At 37.0% G+C, this 18,474-nt stretch overlaps 2 protein-coding genes across 2 annotated transcripts; one reads left to right on the top strand and one right to left on the bottom strand.

The window, feature by feature from the left end:
* Positions 972-4,759, top strand: LOC18771943 (GRF1-interacting factor 1). The gene is made up of 4 exons (XM_007205827.2): positions 972-1,067; positions 2,549-2,625; positions 3,013-3,097; positions 3,230-4,759. Exons 1-4 carry the CDS (start codon positions 987-989, stop codon positions 3,632-3,634), a joined length of 648 nt encoding a protein of 215 aa, XP_007205889.1. The 5' UTR covers positions 972-986; the 3' UTR covers positions 3,635-4,759.
* Positions 7,804-18,220, bottom strand: LOC18773246 (myosin-11). Its single transcript, XM_020567370.1, has 36 exons — positions 18,134-18,220; positions 17,870-18,015; positions 17,637-17,793; positions 17,448-17,506; positions 17,073-17,232; positions 16,855-17,004; positions 16,591-16,727; positions 16,351-16,497; positions 16,111-16,212; positions 15,912-15,969; positions 15,705-15,806; positions 15,474-15,511; positions 15,089-15,215; positions 14,833-15,003; positions 14,532-14,663; positions 14,332-14,441; positions 14,149-14,209; positions 13,702-13,879; positions 13,302-13,507; positions 13,039-13,158; positions 12,524-12,622; positions 12,022-12,243; positions 11,276-11,415; positions 11,035-11,146; positions 10,911-10,958; positions 10,563-10,814; positions 10,320-10,475; positions 10,016-10,222; positions 9,783-9,926; positions 9,589-9,659; positions 9,401-9,500; positions 9,260-9,316; positions 9,097-9,153; positions 8,938-9,018; positions 8,716-8,798; positions 7,804-8,422 (listed from the first exon to the last, which is right to left on the bottom strand). Exons 1-36 carry the CDS (start codon positions 18,209-18,211, stop codon positions 8,299-8,301), a joined length of 4,392 nt encoding a protein of 1,463 aa, XP_020422959.1. The 5' UTR covers positions 18,212-18,220; the 3' UTR covers positions 7,804-8,298.

An 18,474-nucleotide genomic window follows, 5' to 3' on the forward strand; every position in this document is an offset into this window, starting at 1 on the left:
GCTCCTAACATAACGCCATGAAATCCTGCCAAAGAAGCTAATCAGTATTATTTGTACTTGATTACACAAGAGGTTTATTACACAAGTATCCATCCAGATTCCAGGCCAAAAAGCCAAACCCAATTAAACCTCACTGACACTCCATTAAGTAAAATTTTCTTTTTTTGGCTAAGCACCTCACTCCAAATTAATATGCAGCTAATAAATAACCCTAAGAATGGTTGCAGTTGCAGAGTTGCAGACAAAGTTTGGGAGCAAGCAAGTCACTTCACGTGCCTGGCATCTGGAGAAGAGCGCGTTGGTGAAGAAGCGAAGGAGCTTTCTTGGAATCTCTTGACAAAGCCAAGACGTCATCACATTAATAACGGAGTCCGAAAGAGTTTGGACCCAAGCTGTGACCCAAACAGACATTGTCATGAACAGTAGTATGAATCTATGATTATATATATATATATATGAATGAATGTGAATATGATGATATTAACATAATCTTCATGTTTGATTTATTTCTAAATTTTGTGGTTTTTATAGCAGCTCACGTTCACCCCTCCATTTCTTATTTATTATAGAGAGAGAGAGAGAGAGAGAGAGAGAGAGAGATAGAAAGAGACCCAGAAAGCCAAAACCAAGCAAAACCCCAAAAAAGGCTCTCTTTTTCATATACAATCCAACTCCACTAGCTCTCACTGTCTCACTGAGCCTATATCTCTGCGCGGTGGGGGTGTCATTGTATGTAAGGGGAGAACAGAGAGAAAGTGAAAACAGAGAGCAAGGAAAAAAAGAAAAAAAAGGAACAGAGGCATAGGCATCCATCAAACTCTGTCTCTCTATTTGCACCCCTTTGCAGTGAGTGTGGTCTCTCAACTCTGTAAAAAACTCTGTTTAGCCTTTAGGAGTGAGAAAGTTAGAGAGAGAAAGAAAGAAAGTGTCTTTCTGTGTGTGTGAAGAGAGTAGCACAGATACATATATATAAAAGAGAGTGAGAGATGCAACAGCACCTGATGCAGATGCAGCCCATGATGGCAGCCTATTATCCCAACAACGTCACTACAGATCACATTCAACAGGTCCTCTTCTTCTTCTCTGCCTTTTTGCTGGGCTCTTTTTCCTGTATCGTTTCTCTGCTTGCTTCTGCACTTCCATTTGGTTTGGTTTCTCCTGTCACTTCCTTTCATTTCCCCTTCTATTTCTTTTCTCTTCTCTGTGTTTTATGTTTTATTTTAAAATTTTATAAAAACTTATCCTTTTTTCTCTAAACTCTAAAGTATTGATTTTTGGTATTATTATTTTTTTTTGTTTGTATGTACTTTTATGCATCCATGCTTGATTATTAGCTGAAGCTGTTTTCTTGGCTATCGCTGTATTTTTGTCTCCGTATTGCTGTTTCTTCTGCTTTTCTAAACAGTTTCTCAAGCACTTTCCAACATCTGCTTTTCTCTGGTGAAGTTTAAATGGGTGTTGAGAATTGATAAACGGTTTCTGTTATGTGGGATATCTTGATTTACTCCTTTTTCTTTTTGTGTGGATTTTTTTTATGCTAACGTCTTCTATCTGACGTAAATAGTGATAACCCACATCATCATGCATTTTGGTGCGTTTCTCAGATATCATGAGTTTATCTAGGGGCTTTCTGCCTGCAGCAGTGCACACTAACTTAAAGAATGGTGCTTTCATTTATTTTGACAAGCTGTGACTAGTGAACTAATATTTGTACTTTCACTTGAGGGTCGGCTTCTTGAAAAAAATCTTGATGGCATACCTAGGGTAGGATTATGAACCACAAAGTATGTAGCTTTCTATATTATGCGCATCAGTTTTGGTAGTCTTTTTTATTCCATTAATTTTGTAAGGCATAAGTTGAGCTGATCTAGTTTAGATTTCAAGTTCAACTGAAAAATCCTTTACAAAATGCCAAATAAGTCTCAGAGGGGCATTGAAACTGAGAAAAAATGAATACAGGGATACTCAAATAGTAAAGGACAAACTTGTAGGTGTACGTGGAGAATCTAGATGTTTGCAGAACTGGAATGGAAACTATGGATTGGTTTAAAAAATTCAAGGAAATCTGTTTAAAGTGCTGTTTTGGCATGTTCTCGTCTTTCTTGGCACCAAAACAGCGAATCCTACAGGGTTTTGTTCCTTTAAAGGGTTCTAACATAACTCATGTCCTCATTCTGTGATCAATCCTGTGCTTGACTGTCAAAATTGATTCTGGCTTTTTGAATCCATCACATAAACATAAAGGATATTTTCCAGTCGAGTAGGAGTAGCGCTGTTGTCGCTATTATGAATGTAAACAACTTGGCTTTGATTCTGCGGCTCGAGTCCGCTGGGCTTCATTGCTTTCAGATTCATCATTTTCCAATGTCAAACTACTTGATGTCTGATTTGTACTAATTGGTTTATTGCTGGGAAACATGTGGTCAGATAATTGGCTTCAGTGCTGGTTGCACATTTTACTGTAATTATCTTCTGTATTAGCTTATAGTTATCCTAGTGTTTTATGGTTTAAATTAATTGTTCCTGATTTCATTAAATTTTACTGCAGTACTTGGACGAGAACAAGTCATTGATTCTGAAGATCGTTGAGAGCCAGAATACAGGGAAATTGAGTGAATGCGCAGAGTGAGCATTTAGTTCTTCATTGACTGCTCTGCTTTGGACATCTTTTATTTTCACAGATTGCTATTTATAAGCAACGTATATCTGTTAGGCTATTTTTAATTTTTTTTTAACTAGCTTTCTAATTGATACTGCATGGTTGCAACTCATGGTCCACCTGGTGCACCATTGTCTTTTAGCATGATACAGGTCTCATATAAGTTTGTCCATTCCTTTTAGCCTGGATTTTGCATGTCCATTCAATCTTATGACGTGCTCATTTTAGTTTTGGAAGCTCTGCATTCAGCTCAGTACATTTAAACATTGTTTTGGAAGTTTAATGGCTTTAAATTGAAAATTTATATGTTTAAAGCGCTAGACATTTCAGTAATTCTTTTGAAATTGTTTTAGGAACCAAGCAAAGCTACAGAGAAATCTGATGTACCTGGCTGCCATTGCTGATTCTCAACCCCAACCCCCTACCATGCATCCTCAGGTACAAACCTCATTTCCAAAAAAGTTTTAAAACTTGAAGGGTTCTGACTGATTCTGTCACGTAGTTCCACTGCGTAAATCAGTGTTCCAAATATTGTAGATTCCCTGATTGTGTTCTGGAAATTCTCTGTAGTACCCTTCCACTGGCATTATGCAACCAGGAGCACATTACATGCAGCAACAAGCAGCTCAACAGATGACACCACAATCGCTCATGGCTGCACGCTCTTCTATGTTGTACTCCCAGCAGCCATTTTCAGCTCTGCAACAACAAGCCCTGCACAGCCAACTTGCCATGAGTGCTGGAGGAAGCACAGGACTTCACATGCTCCAGAGTGAGGCAAATAATGCTGGAGGCAGTGGTCAATTTGGGGCTGGAGGATTTGCTGATTATGGACGCAGCTCCCCTGGAGAAGGCCTGCATAGGAGGATGGCCAGTGGGAGTAAGCAAGATATGGGGGGTGTTGGGAGCTCTGGAGGCCATGGCGGAGATGGCGGCGAGACTCTTTACCTGAAATCTGCTGATGATGGGAATTAAGAGGTAAAATGACAGACATACTGGTCTGTTAGCATCTGAACTTAGAGAATTAGGTGAGGAATATCCAATTAGGCGCAGAAAAGAGGAAAAAAAAAAGACTTGCTGCTTAAAGGGCTTGTGTTTATCTTTGAGTGTTTACCCTCAAACCTTGAACTATGGTTTTTTAAGTGAGACAATGAAGTTATGGTAGTATATCATGTATATTTGTGGGCCATCTTCTTAAGGCGCTTTCCCTTTATGTTACTTCAAATTTTTGTGCTCAATTCGGCGGGGGGAGGGGGTGGGGTTATAAACAAAAATCGACTTCTGGTGAATTGAAGTTGACATAGTAACAGGCCTCAGTAACTTGTTCCGCTCAGTCTCCATGGGATTAACTGGGGCCGGTTCAAACCTTGTAGCTAAAAAGAAGAAACCACAACTTGTGACTAATTCTCTAAGAATGACACTGGAGATTGGATTCCGAACGATTTTCATTAATTCAGTTCAAAAAAGATACAATTCAGCAAGTGATATTCGTGATTTTAGTACATAATATATATATCTTCTGAATGCCTTAATTTTGAATGATCATTCAAGTGCAGCTGCTTGCTAGCAAGAAATACATTAAGTTTGGTTCATTCTTCATTGATATGGAAGGAAAGAATATATAAGGTTATGTGCAAAAATGCTAGTGAGTAGTGAAACATCACAATCACATAAGCTGATCTCCAAGAGAAAATGAAAAACAGAGAAAACTCTCATACATAAACACAAGGAGATTGGAAAGCAGACAAGCTTTCTGCAACTGCTTCCCATAAGTTATTTTCATCACTAAGCTGATCAAGAACAGCTACAGGGAGAGGAGGGCCTTCTGAAAACCTCATCACCCTATCTGCTTTTGAAGCTTCATGGTTAGAAGAAGAAACCCAGCTGCCTTGTTCATCATGAGTGCCTTGTTGATCATCAAGAACTTCAATATTGGAATCTTGGCCTGTGAGTTGCTGAACAATTGCTCTGAACTCAGAAGCATTGCTGGCTTGGACCATCATAGGGCTGGAGATATACTTAATCGTGGGTGCTTTAGCTTTTGTTGGTTTTTTGCTTTGATCAGATTGAGGTTGGTGATGACTATGGAGATTTCTAAGTTGTTCCATTTTTCAGAGAGAGAGAGAGAGAGAGAGAGAGAGAGCTCTTGAATTTGTATCTAATTGGGCCTCCTTATATGTCTATATATATATATGGGCAAAAATACCGTTAATGAATTGCAACATTCAACCTTTAAATCCCTTGAAATATGTGGAGGTTCTGGAATGAATGAATGGAAGCAACCAAGAAAGGAGCTAGGGATATAGACAAATGTGGAAAACTAAGGCATGGACTAGAAAAAAGGTTGCTGCAAAGACCTTGTGCAGTAGACTATAAACACTGATGGCGTACATATTCAATTAAGTTCTAAATTGGCTGCTTAAAATATCTAATCTAGTCACATGTGAAAGTTACAGCTTCACATCACATCTACATTGAATACTATAATTGAAATACTGATTTCTAATGTATAGAAATAATACCCCAACCCAACATTACCTATAAAAGGAAACTGATGATTCTAATTCTTTAACTTTCTGTCAAATTATATTAAACTACGATGAACAAGTCCAGAGCCAGCTTCTTGTTTTTATCCCAACATTACCTCTCCCTCTCTCTCTTCTCTCTGTCATATGATGATATCAGTATCAGTAAATTAAAAGAGAAAATTTTGGGATAATAATGCAGAGATTGATTGGTGTTTTTTCCACACAAAAGTATTTGATCACGTGCCAATCTTCAATCTCGTGGTCAAGTCAAACCCTAATTTGCAGTCCTTGTCTTGTCACCACCACCACCACCACAGCACAACTCCTTCTAGTCCTGGGGCGCAGAATCATGCATGTATATCTTTGACTTTATCTCTAATTGCAAACAATCATTGTACCAAAATGAAAAAAACAAAACAAAACAAAACTTGTGTTTAAAATAAGATTGCTTGATCACCTAGTAGCACTAGCAACCAACGAACGAACTGGTCAAGGTGGTCCATATGTAGCGTGCAGGCAAATGCCTCCATGGCCAATTAATTTAAAATATTTTTCTAGAACGATAAGGATCATAATCATATGACTCATATACGATTATTTTAATTTTATTTTCAAATTTGTCAATTCCTTTTGCTAATTAACCTCATGCCATCTCCTTTTGTTTTGTTTCTTTAATTATTATTATTTTTTTCTGGGTTAAGTGATGCACGTAACTTAATCTTGTCTTCCCAGTTCAAACTTCAAAGATCCAAGTTATGACTATGACTAGCTTAATTTATATTATAAAGAACGGCGGCGTTTGAATGTATATAATTTATTTATTAGGGAGATTTACTAATATATTAAATATGGGGGTCTAAATTATAAAAATATCCTATATGAAATGGACTTTATAAATACATCCAAAGTCCATTTACAACATAACAAAGAGGTCTTAACTTCTTATAAATTATAAAACTACCATAAATTTCTTAAAACAAACCCAACCTCAAAATCTCATAAAAATATTCAAAATACTCAATAGAGTATTAAAGTAATTTAATAATTAATATTAAATTTAATAAGGCCAGTTATCATGTTTTGGGTTTTTTTTTGGGTTTGTTTATAAAAATTTAATGATGTAAAATTTATCTATAATATTAGTGCTAAGAATAAGTATATCACTAAATATCTCTATTTATTAATGTTATATGATTGATCTGCGCACACACACTGACTGAGGAAGCTTCTAACAATTTTAATTTTGGAGGCTCTTCTGATTTAGAATTAAAACGCAAATGGTGTATGAAAAGTCAGAGGTGCCCTTATTGTACGAATCCCTCTCTACCAATATCATTTGTATTAAAAGAAAAAGAAGCAAAGGCCTTCATTGTTGAACCTTCAGGCCCATACTTCTTCCTTGGGCTTCGAATTCATGCTACGGGCTTTTACTTGTGAACGGGCCTCCGATTGAGCTTGATGCGCATTTGGGTTGGGTTGGATTTGGTAATTATAGGGCGAAACGGTAAAAAGAACAACACCGTTGAGAATGGTTTATTACTGCCAAATACCAACACTGAACTTAAGAGAGGAAGTAGGAAGAAAGAGACTCATGATGTGTTTATCAATCAGAAATTGGAATTCCAAATTTGGAATTAAAAGTAAGTGAAGTCCACACAAAATTAGAAATTAAATTCTTGATTTTGGAGGAATTCAATTCTTGGGTGGGATGTTGTATTCTAATTCCTGGAGAACTAACTCATTAGAAATTCATCTTTTGTATCTATTATATCCTCACACAATTTTGAAATTCCAAATTTTCCATATACTTTAACCCAACATTGATAACATTTTAATAATTAATACCACCCCTACCTTAATTCTATATGATTTAATAAACAACTTTAATAAGAATTCGAAGATACGACTCCTCATCAATTCAATTCACATACTCAATACAATTCCATACAATGAAAGCTTGAATGGCGTGCCTTGTGTCCATGACCCTCTCTGTACCTCTCTCAGCTTCACATTGCTTCACAAAGGTAAGTTCGCATTTACCAAACTTGTGGTCAACAAAAAAAACCCTAGCAATCCTTGAGCTGCTGAAACAATCTTAGAGAACTTGGGATTTGAAAGCAGGAGTGGGAAAATGCTTTGGAGATTTGAAAAATAATTTGTGTTGCAATCTTTTTTATTTATGTTTAGGAAATACCTCCGAGAAAATCAGCCAACTCGAGGAACAGGTTTTCTTCTTCAATCTCTACTCTCAATCGCCAGTTATGCTTACTGTTTTGGTTTCTATTTTCAGCTTCATCGTGTTTAGTTGTCAGTCATATACTAATTTTGTTCTTCGAAATTTAGTGCTTTTATTTCTACTAAAAGAAAATTTGAAAATCAGATTTGAGTTGCTTAAAAACCCATTAGATGCATGAAATTTGTAGAATCTGTGTGTTTTCACTTCCAGTTAGTCAAATTCGTATGTCAGGTTGGGGTGTTCCAACATGAGTCCAGTGTGAAGGGTAACTTCATCCCAAGTTCAGCAAGTTAGAATCTCTTCAAGGCATGAAAGAAAAGAAAAAAACTTAAAAAGGAGAGAAAAGGCATTCCATTTTCCTGCTTGCTCTGTTATTTTAATTGTACGTATATGGCTGAATAGTGTCTTCAGTTTCTCTTCTGTTACATTACATGGCATCTATTCGCCAGTTTATTTTATTTGTACGTATATGGATGAAGATGTTCTTTGGTCTTGGCTGAGATTGTGCATCTTTTAAACTGCCAAAAGAAAAAGCTATTTATTGAAGAAGAAAAAAAATATGCTCTAAGCTTTTAATTTCATCCCTAAAGTCAGCTACTTGTACAACATAACACAAAACAATCAACTTACATTGGCGGGGAACAATAACATTAACATCCCCGTTTCAATTTGATGCAATTCATGATGTATCTAAATGTAGATTCAAAGAAAAATTTTGTGGGGCAAAGCATGATCATGAACAATGTACAACCCCATAATTAATTAATATCCATGAGGGAATTAGGAGAGGTTGCATGTTGAATCTACCACTTGACAGTAAAGACAGGCTCATTCTCATAGACAGACCATCCATCCATCCATCTGCAGCAAAGTAATCAATCTGTACGTGGCAACAAGAAACTAAAGCCGGAGTTCTCACGAATAAGTGGCGGCGGTTCAATGTCGGAGATGTCTATTTGTTCCATCGACTTTGATATGTCATCAACTGAAAATGGAATGCTGCAGCATAAAGGGTTACCAATGGATATGGATAGTGTCAGTCCAATGTCCAGGATATAGAGGTAAACGAGGAAGGAATGAGATATGTTCAGCAATGACAACAAGCCCTACCAAAAGCAGAACCAAAGAAAGTTATTTTGTAATTGTTACCAAAAGTTTCCTTTCTTAAGGTTTCAATCAGTTTACTTATGAAATGCAACTCCAAATGAAGTAACAAAACAAATGAAACAGAAGAGACGAGAAGAGAAAGAAAAGGTGAATCAGGGTGATGACATGGTTAAATGTTGCATAACCTGGAATCGTCATCCAACAGGAAAGAATTACTGACAGCATTGTTGGAATCTTCTGTCATCAACACTCTCATATTGGATATAACCTAGATGGACCATTGAAAAAAGAGAAAAAAATGTGCAAGTAAGTTTTTCAGTTCAGTTCAGTGTATTGTAATTTATTTTAATGCTGCGTGACGAAGATGACTCGAACCTAGCTGAGTAATGGCATCCATAAAAACTTACATCCGAGGACACACTATGTGTGCCATATTTGTCATCCCAGTACATTGTACTGATACGATATAGCTGCTGTATACTGAGGACCTGTTAAAAAAGAAGTTCGAGGGAGAGGTTAATAGACTAAAGTATAGTTTGTTTTATCCTTGCGTACACATCACTTACCGGGCACAGGTCATGGCTTATTTCATCAAGCGTCTTTTTTGGTTTTTGATGTATGACCTGAACCGAAAACGTAAAAATTTGAGGACTAACAAGTAACTTCACCATTATAAAACGTAACTACTAGTACTGGCAGTAGAAACGGAAAATAATGAATGAAAGATACCAGGAAACCAATAGCCTGCCTGATATGCTTGAGTTCATCCCAAGCTGAACCTGCATACTGCATTTTCTTTTATTTAGTAAGTGAGTGTATTAATTATCGCACAGCACAGCACAGCACGAAGAGGAACTAAATTCAAGGTACCTCATCTGTTGCCTTATAGCACCAGTGCTCCAGTTCAGCCAACCCAGCTTTAACATACTCTCCATTACTAAATGAACAGCACTCTCGTCTTAATAGAAGGCTGCAGAAAGTAGTCTTATATTAGAAAAGTTTAGGGAATGTTAAACAGTATACAAACACTCTCATCTCGTCTCGTCTCGTCTTAATACCTGTTGAATAGCTGAACATTGATGAAGGAGAATATCTGTGTGAACACCTTACGAACTAAAAATGGAGGTACCTGTAAAGAGGGAGGAACAATGTGTGTGAGAGAAATAGGCTATATATGTTGAGAAGAAGAAAGACTTTATCACTATCATATTATTATATGAATGTGAGTAAGGTAAGAGAAGGGGGAACTCACATGATTTGCTTTTAAAGTATTTAAGAAGTTTCCGAGGCTCTTGACAATCCCTTGCCAGTGAGCAATCAAAGCTCTCTGTGCCTCAGTGTTGGCAACTGATCGTGATGATCCTTTAACCAAGCTTGCCCTGGATGTTCTTGGTGCCTGTTAAAGTTCCAAATTTAGTATTACTTCTTGAAAAATTCATGCAAGAATATTTGTTTCCTATTCTGTAGATGAACATTTTAATGGACCTGGATGCACAATCCAAGCAACGGAGAAATCTCTTTCTTCAAATTATCTCGAATCATCCCATAAATCTTTTCTACATATGCCGTGAGTTGCTGTTTGAAAAGCAAAGCTGGGTACTTGGCTTCAACTTGTCGTAAACTGTCCACTCCACCACTCATTCCACCATTGATTAAGGAAAGATTCACTCCTTGTGGAGTTCCACGGAAACTCTAGTGGAAAACAATTGCAAAAATGTGAAGAAACTGAGGAAATGAAAATTCATGAATTGCAATATTCAATGTGGACAAGAGACTAGGAATTACGTACTTGTGTCATCCTTCCGAACAAGGTAGCTGATGACGATCGACGTCGTTGTGGTGCCATCCCAGCAGCACCACTGGCTTTCAGTGTGCGCTGGAGTAGTAATAGAAGTGTTGAGGCATTGGATAACCAATAGGCCAATATATCATTGTTATCCTGGGTCTGAATTCAAGTTAACGAGGTTTGTTTTGTGTTAAGAGTAAACAGAAAACCAAAATACCAGAAACATTAAGCATGGGAATTCCAAACCTCAATGGCATTCCCTATGGTCTGAATAATCCTATCAAAAATGCTAGTCCGCTCAACTTCAAATGATCTCCACTGCAAAAGGCATTTGTATATGATGCAGGCAGCAATAGGCCTGTTCGCTGCAAAGCCTAGATGTTGTGCAATACATCGAATGAGCAATTCCTGATTCTCTTGCTGTTTTTCATTCAGTGATTTCTGTGGCTTATCCTCCAATTCTGACTCCCTGTGGTTTATTGAAGGACTATGCAGATCCTGATCCATTTTACCAGGTGATTAATTTAACATACAGAAAAGTTAAGAAATAGCCTTCCACTGCATCATCTTGCTTGAAGTTCAAGAGAAATTTACCATAGTGGTCTTTGCATCCCCTCCAATATGACCACTTTCAGCTGCCCTCTGCCAATCATCAAACAAGAAGAAAATTTTAACCATCTGAAAATTACAGCATTCCATGGTTTGCATTGAAAATTACCTGAATAATTGATCTGGACCGTCCAGAAAGGAATTTATTAGGCGCCATGGACACAGCTTGTTGGCGTAATACTTGGTTTTCTGATTCTAAATTGGTAAGCTTCTCTTCTAGCCTAATAAAGGAAGTTTAAATATACAGTAAACCATATCAGGCAAGTTAGAATTGGTAATTCATTTCTCTCAAATTCATTTAAAAGAAGACATGAACATGTAGGAAGCTGATGCTTTAGACGTCATATTACCTGGTCAAATTTTCCTGGAGCTGACTAACTTTTTTCTCTGTTTCTTCTAATTTCTTGCGTCGTTCTTCACCTGATGTTTGAGCTTCATTGTATTTTCTTTCATTGTCATCTGCTCTTTGTTTCTCTGCCTCCAAAGAGGCCTGGGGAGGTGGGGAGTTGGCATGTAGCACAGAGCCAAGGTCAAGATGAAGTAATTGAAAAAAAACCAGAATCTACTTGATGTAGAACAGCCCGTAGGTTTAGAGTAAACAGTCCGTAAGTTTAGAGTACACACTTTGAGCAATAGAACAGAGAAGAAATAAGGGATCGAGGAGAAGAATTAGAGATCGAAGAGACGAAGGGAAAGGAAAGGAATCAGAGAGTTTAAGGCAAGGAGATTTATCATTAATCAAGTCTGCCTTAAAAGATTACAAACAACTCTATTTATAGAGGCAAAATCCTTTTTAGTCTAGGAAAAGGAAAAGTAAACTTTAAGAAATAGGAAAGCAAATTAACTAATAAGAGATCCTTTAACAAGAAGGAATCCTTAAGAATCAGGAAAACTAATAATAGGAAAACTAATAAGAGGAAAACTAATCCAACTAGAAGTAGGAAAACTAATAATATGCATTCTGCATCACTACTGCTACATATATCAACAATAAAAGATGACAACAAATACATAAAGCATTCTGAAACATGTTAAAGCCTTGTAAACTCAAAGACAGAGTATTATAGGTGCTGTTTAATGTATTGAACATTCTTACCTTCAAACTGTCCACTTCTGCAGTTAGAGAATCAACTTTCTGAGTATCCTCAACAACAACTTGGGTTTCCTTAACAACAGGAGGCGCATCTTGAATAGCTTTCTTTGTAGACTCTCGTTCCTTGACAACCAAGGCATTTGTTTCATCAACTTTGTGCTGCATTTCTTGCAATGAATTCTGCAATTTCGTTATCTCTTGTGCTTTTGCTTCTTCTAGGTCAGTCTGCAAACATGACATGAACTTTAGCTTGACAACATTTGTATGCATAACCTAAATTAGAATCTATGAGCCTCATCAAGAGTAAGGATGCAAAATAAAAGGTAACATATATGTATGTTAAAGTAGCATAATTTTCTATCAGATGCATTTGTCGAAAGTACACCAACGCATTAGCATAGTAGCTTTTGGCGTGAGCCATAAGTTGAGACGAAGAAAGTATTCATCAGCCTTTCACAGCATCTTCTCTATGAAACGAAATCACTCTGCAAGACACAGAGATTACCCTTAAACGTTTTTCCAACTGTAGACGCCAAGTTAGTTCCTCCACTCGTTTTTCCAGCTTATCTTTTGCTTCTTTAAGTGCTCCTGTTTCCCTTGCGGCCTGAAGAAAATTAGAGATAATATGAATATCATAAATAAAAAGAAGATTTTAAAAATGTCAGCTAGAAACGGAAAATGTGCATAATATTATTTATGGCAACAATCAGTACATCATCAATCCAAAACATCAGTTGACGATCTACATGTCTACATAGAAGGCTTCTTCTAATTTATTTATGTCCATTCCTATTTTATTCAAACCTACAATATATTCTTCTTTATTGCATATCCCGGTATTGAAATGGGCCTCATCCCCTCAGCTCAATCACTCACATCTGACAATAACCTTCAGTCAATTAAACAGAAACTAGGCACTGTCCTGTATGCACTAAATTTTACATATTCCTCTCATCTTGGCTACTGAACTATAAGTTGATGATTGGATCCCAAAAAGTGTACAGAGAGTTTAATGGTTACCATTTTGAGCTTCCTAAGTTCCTTCCTTGCAATTTTCCCCCTCATTCGGCACTGTGCGACTATTGAACCCTTCTTGAGTTTCTTAAAGTACTTGACAGCTTTATGACAACGCCACACCGCCTGCAATTTTTCATTTAGATATATTTTTTTTTTCCAAAGGCAATAGAAAATCAGTAAAGTTGCATATCAGATGTTTCCTGAGTCCTGACCAGAAACAGCTTCACTGATTAAAAAAAGAATCGTGCAAGATAATTCTATACAACCTGAATGATGGTTGCTGCTTTAGTTTGCCTTTTAAATCTGAATTCTTTACGAGCAGCCATTGCTCTTAAACCTGTTTGCAAGACAAGAACTGAGATATGGAGTTTGTTGTAAGTTGATCTGGCTTGGTATTTGCGCATGTTCTTCTGAATTTTCACAGCAGCTGACTCTCTTTTCATGCAGTGAAAGACTTTGCAAGCCAGACTTCCTACAAGTTATACCAAAAAATATTGAAGGAAATTAATTAGCCAGTTAAACTCAGGCCCCAAAAGAGTTGTGTGAGAAAAGAAAGTAAAGGAAAATCATAGCTACATCCTTTTGTAAGATTCTCTCTAAGAACTAAATAGCACTGCATGAAGCTATAGGCCTGATTGGTTCTAATGAATTATTCATGTGACTCACCTCTGCATATCGATTGCATAACTATGGTTGCCCGTCGCAGCGCAATAAACCGTTTCCGAGCATAATGGGTTCGTACACGCCGCTGGATAGTTTTAGCTGCAATACTGAGTACTTCGGCTCTTCGTGCATCTAACTCAGCCATCTGACCAGCCCTTAGGAACACCTTTGTTTTACCTATCTGCAAAATTGAACAAATGCCTCTACCCTCAGCATGTGACTGGATGTCGACACATATACTGTCCATGTATGCATGATATGATTAAGTCCAAATGCGGATTAAGTCCATGCTTTAAGGTTAAATTACATTTCCTAGTAACTCTGCCGCAACATGCATTAGTGGCTGTAAGACTGGTCAAAGCTTTGGCAATTTGGAGTGAATACTAGTTGCACTAACAATTCTCTAAGTATAAGAAGGCTCTGAATTTGTAAAGGAACACCTCATTTTACCTGAAACCCTTTAAGACCCTTCTTTTCCAGAATCTTTGTGCAGGCAACTTTTTCATCATAGCTGCTCATAAGTAGAAACAGGCTCAGAATGTAGATCCACCACGTTTAATCAGAAAGTTGAAATATTATGGTCAAAAACTTCTCTTCCCACTTGAACTGAAAAACCTGAGAGATTATACTTACTTTCCCTCCAAGACCTCTGGTGCAAGAAGTCCAAATCGGTTTATGAATTCGAAAAAGGGTTTTCGAGTAGGATATCCAGCACAGCTAATTCGGATTGCCTCTAAAACACCCTACAAGGGAAACTGTCAGCAGCAGCTGAAAGAAAAAATACATAAATTTTTTAAAGAAAGTAAAAAGGAAAAAGAACATTGTTTGCTTACACCACAGCGCAGTTGCTGCATAATGTTGACGTTCTCAAATACGGCTGGTTTTAGAAGGTTGTTTGGCTTCACACATCTGATATAGTGAGGCTCTGTAGAGTTTAGGGTTTCCATTAATGATTGTAGTTGCAGCTGCACCAATTAGAATGTAGAAAATTTAAGTGTCAACTTCTTGCAGCATAAGTTGACATTGCAGAATAAAAAAAGCCACATGAGCTTCCATGTAGCTTTACTTCGATAGTTGATTATCTAGGGTAAGTTGACCTTCATGTCATGCTCACCAAGACAGTGAAAAAAATACCTTAAAACGAGAGCCAATTGAAGAAAACTTGGAAGATTTGGCTGTCTCTTCTGGAAGAGGAGGGAAAAGGCCTGCCACAAAAGAACATTTGGAAGCACCCAACAAGTCTTGATGTTCAGGAACCACATAGTCCTTGTTTTTGTCCAAAAATTGGTCAGACTGATATAGAACCTGCAGCAAAGTATTCAAAAGGTAAAATTCTGAAATACATTGGTTCTTATATTTTCAGAAATTGTTGCTTTGGTAGTTAAATTACCTCTCCAGCATAATGACCAATGGCAAAATCTGTGCGAGAAAGTTTTGGCTTTATAAAGCGCTTGTGAGTTTTGAATGTCTGATAAAGCTTATTTGCAAATGTTTCATGGGTTGACTTTGGAAACATGCTGGTAAAAAGAAAAAAAAAATCAGTTAGCAAGAATGAAGAATCTAGCTCAGACCTGTTCTTTACTTTTCCTTTTCATTTCATTTTCTCTATTGGAAATCCAGCTAAAACCTTAGATAGGGAGTTCCTAATATCTAATACTCTTAAACATTTCTAAAACCTTTTCTAAACAATGGAGGAATGAAACCTCAAGTGAACATTGACCGCCTTCCTTTGAAGGAAGAAAGAGAACTTGCAAAGCAGAGGAATTATAGCTTACCAGGCTTCATCAAGGAGAGCAACTATACCACCAGGTTTCTGTGAAAGAAAACATCATACGTGAAGACTTGTGAGAATAAAATCTATTGTTGACTACAAGAACATTGAAAACCAACATGTTATTCTATTTGTCCAGACAGCCTGGGCAACCAGGTTCTTTTAATGAATTACTGTCCAGTTTAGATATGATAATGAACTAAACACTGAAACTGATACTAAGAATAGGAATAACCTTTTCAATAAGATCCAGGACATCTTGATTATCGACAAATTCAATGTAGCTCCAATCAATCTGCTCTTTTGTGTATTCTTCTTGTTCCATCTTGAAGACGTGCTGAAAATGTACAGGAAAAACGTAATTTTCAAATAATAACAATAATAATAGTAATATAGAATATAAACATTAGAGAAAGCTAAAGATAATAATCTGAGCCATTACCTGATTGAAATGTTGCTGCAATTTCTCATTTGTGAAGTTAATGCAGAACTGCTCAAAACTGCACAGGACGATATGCTGAAATTAAGTTGCAAAATAATGCCAACCCATAAGGGGAGAACTGCTCAAAACTACCATAGAATGTACACATATAGGGACATCCATGTAGTCTATGTATGGTATTATGTTCATTAGTTGTTACCTATTGGTCTTAAAACTTTCAAAACCATAGATGTCAAGGACCCCAATCAGAGATTTCGAGGTAGCATCTTGTCCAATTGAGACATTAATTTTGTCCACCAACCTGTATAAATACAAGTAGCTTAGGATCACATCAGCATTTTATTTCTCACTCTACAATTTGCTTCTCCCGGTAATTAGGATACTTGTTCATGAACAAGATGTAAATATGAAAATGTTGTTTTAAACATTAGTGACTAACCAGTCAAACAATCGAGAATATATTGTCTTTGCTAAACCATCACGGCTAATGGCTGCACTTTGAGGATCAAGACTTCTCTTGATAACTTCTTCTGGTGTGATCATGACACGCTTGCATAATGCGTCTTCCAATGCATCAACATCACACCTGAGGTAATGTCATTATCACAAATATTACAATATGAAAGAAAAACAAACTGGAATACACATTACAAGGGCAAAAAGATGAAAGAATAAATACATGAGAAGCTCTGCAGTCATTTTGAGATGGAACTTGGCTGGATCATCTTTTGGAACTGACGAATCAACTTCCGTTCCCTTGGTAAACTCAATATTTCCAAGATGAAGAATTGCGGCAACTACTCTAAAAATTGCTTCCTGAGAGAGAGAGAGAGAGAGAGAGAGAGAGAGAGAGAGAGAGAGAGAGAGAGGGGCGGGGCGGCTTGTTTGAGACGAGTGTCTTTCTAAGGTTCCATGTTAGAAAGAAATTAGGAAGAGGCTATACCTGCTCCTTAGCGCTTATTCCAACAACATCCATAGCTCTCCTTGTGGCAAGATAATCATGGGCATCACTTACACCAACCAGTTCGTAGCAACGTGACTGGTTAAGATAGTGAAATGATTTAGGATTTGCCAACTTGAACTTCTCAATTTCCTGTCAACATTAACAAATATTAGCCCGAAGTTGTATGAAAAGAAATCTGCATTCCAACAGGATCTTACCTCCTGTGGTGCAGCACAAAGAAGGTAGAAGCAGTGGTAGTTCCGTTCAGGATCAGAAATTTGGCAAACACGAGATCGTTCCAGAAGGTAAGTTCTAATGGCTGCTCCTGATATTCTTCCTTGCTTATCAAATTGGATTTCAACAAATTTACCAAAACGACTGCACAATTTAAAGAGAACACCAATGTAAATTTATCAGAAGATACATGAGGTAAAGTAATTCATGGCAGCAAATGATTGGTGATATAGTCTTCATCATCATATTGACTCAGCAGTATACTAGTGAATAAGGAAAATCCAGGAGATAAAAAAGTCAAGCCAAAGGTAGAGAGAATCAACATCCTACTTCATTGCCCAAATGCAAGAGTATCTTACCTAGAATTGTTATTTCTAACAGTTTTAGCATTGCCAAATGCTTCAAGAACTGGATTTGACTGCACTCAGAAAAGAAAGAAGCATCATAAGAATTGTCTAAGAAACTACTCGAGTTTGATATATAGAAGATAATATCGAGTAATTGAAGCTTAATATAAATGCTAATCAAAGGCAGGATATCAATCTTACTTCAAGAACTTGCTGTTCAACTGTACGTCCTTCGGTTGCAGCCCGGCCACCCAGAAATGCAAGGTACCGCATTAGCATTTTTGTGGTCTCAGTTTTACCTGCCCCACTTTCACCACTGACCAGAATTGAATTGCTTTTTCCTTCATTAATCATTGCCCTGGTTTGTTCAAAGAATCAATTGTAAATATTTGGTTTATTGATAAATTGAGCAATGGCATGTAAATGAAGGTAACCTGTATGCAACATCTGCAACTGCAAAAACATGAGGGCTTAGTTCTCCAAATGGTGCTCCCTTGTATTGTTGCATCATGTGACCATCATAGAGATGGGGCAGTCTTTGGAATGGGTTAATGGCAATAAGGATATTTCCAGTATAAGTCTATCATGATAAAAATGAAGGCATATATTATTGCAGATACCATGGCTATACAGAGTAAGGATTCCCATTTTGAATAAAAACTTAGTAAGTTTTTCAAAATGAAGGGCGGGAAACTTACATAGATTTCATTAAGTTCGTATCTAATTTTTAAATTCTGCAGAACACCAGGCTCATGCAGATAAGATAGCTTTGTCATGTCATCGACTCCGCCAGCAGGAGCTTCCATATCTTTTGGATATATTTTCGATAATTTGGCAACAATCTTAATAGCACCAAAATAGAAATCTCATTAGAGCCCAATACTAGAAGCAATGGTGAATTCCAAAGAACAAACATAAAAGTTATTTCTGATGATTTAGTTGATTTGCAGTCAAGTGATGAAAGGGATAAAAACAAACACATCACGTTTAGTAACAGGAAATGCACCTTCTTCCCATTGGTATTCTCGATCTCAGCTTC

This window comes from Prunus persica, chromosome G6, assembly GCF_000346465.2.
Source record: "Prunus persica cultivar Lovell chromosome G6, Prunus_persica_NCBIv2, whole genome shotgun sequence".
Classification (NCBI taxonomy): domain Eukaryota; kingdom Viridiplantae; phylum Streptophyta; class Magnoliopsida; order Rosales; family Rosaceae; genus Prunus; species Prunus persica.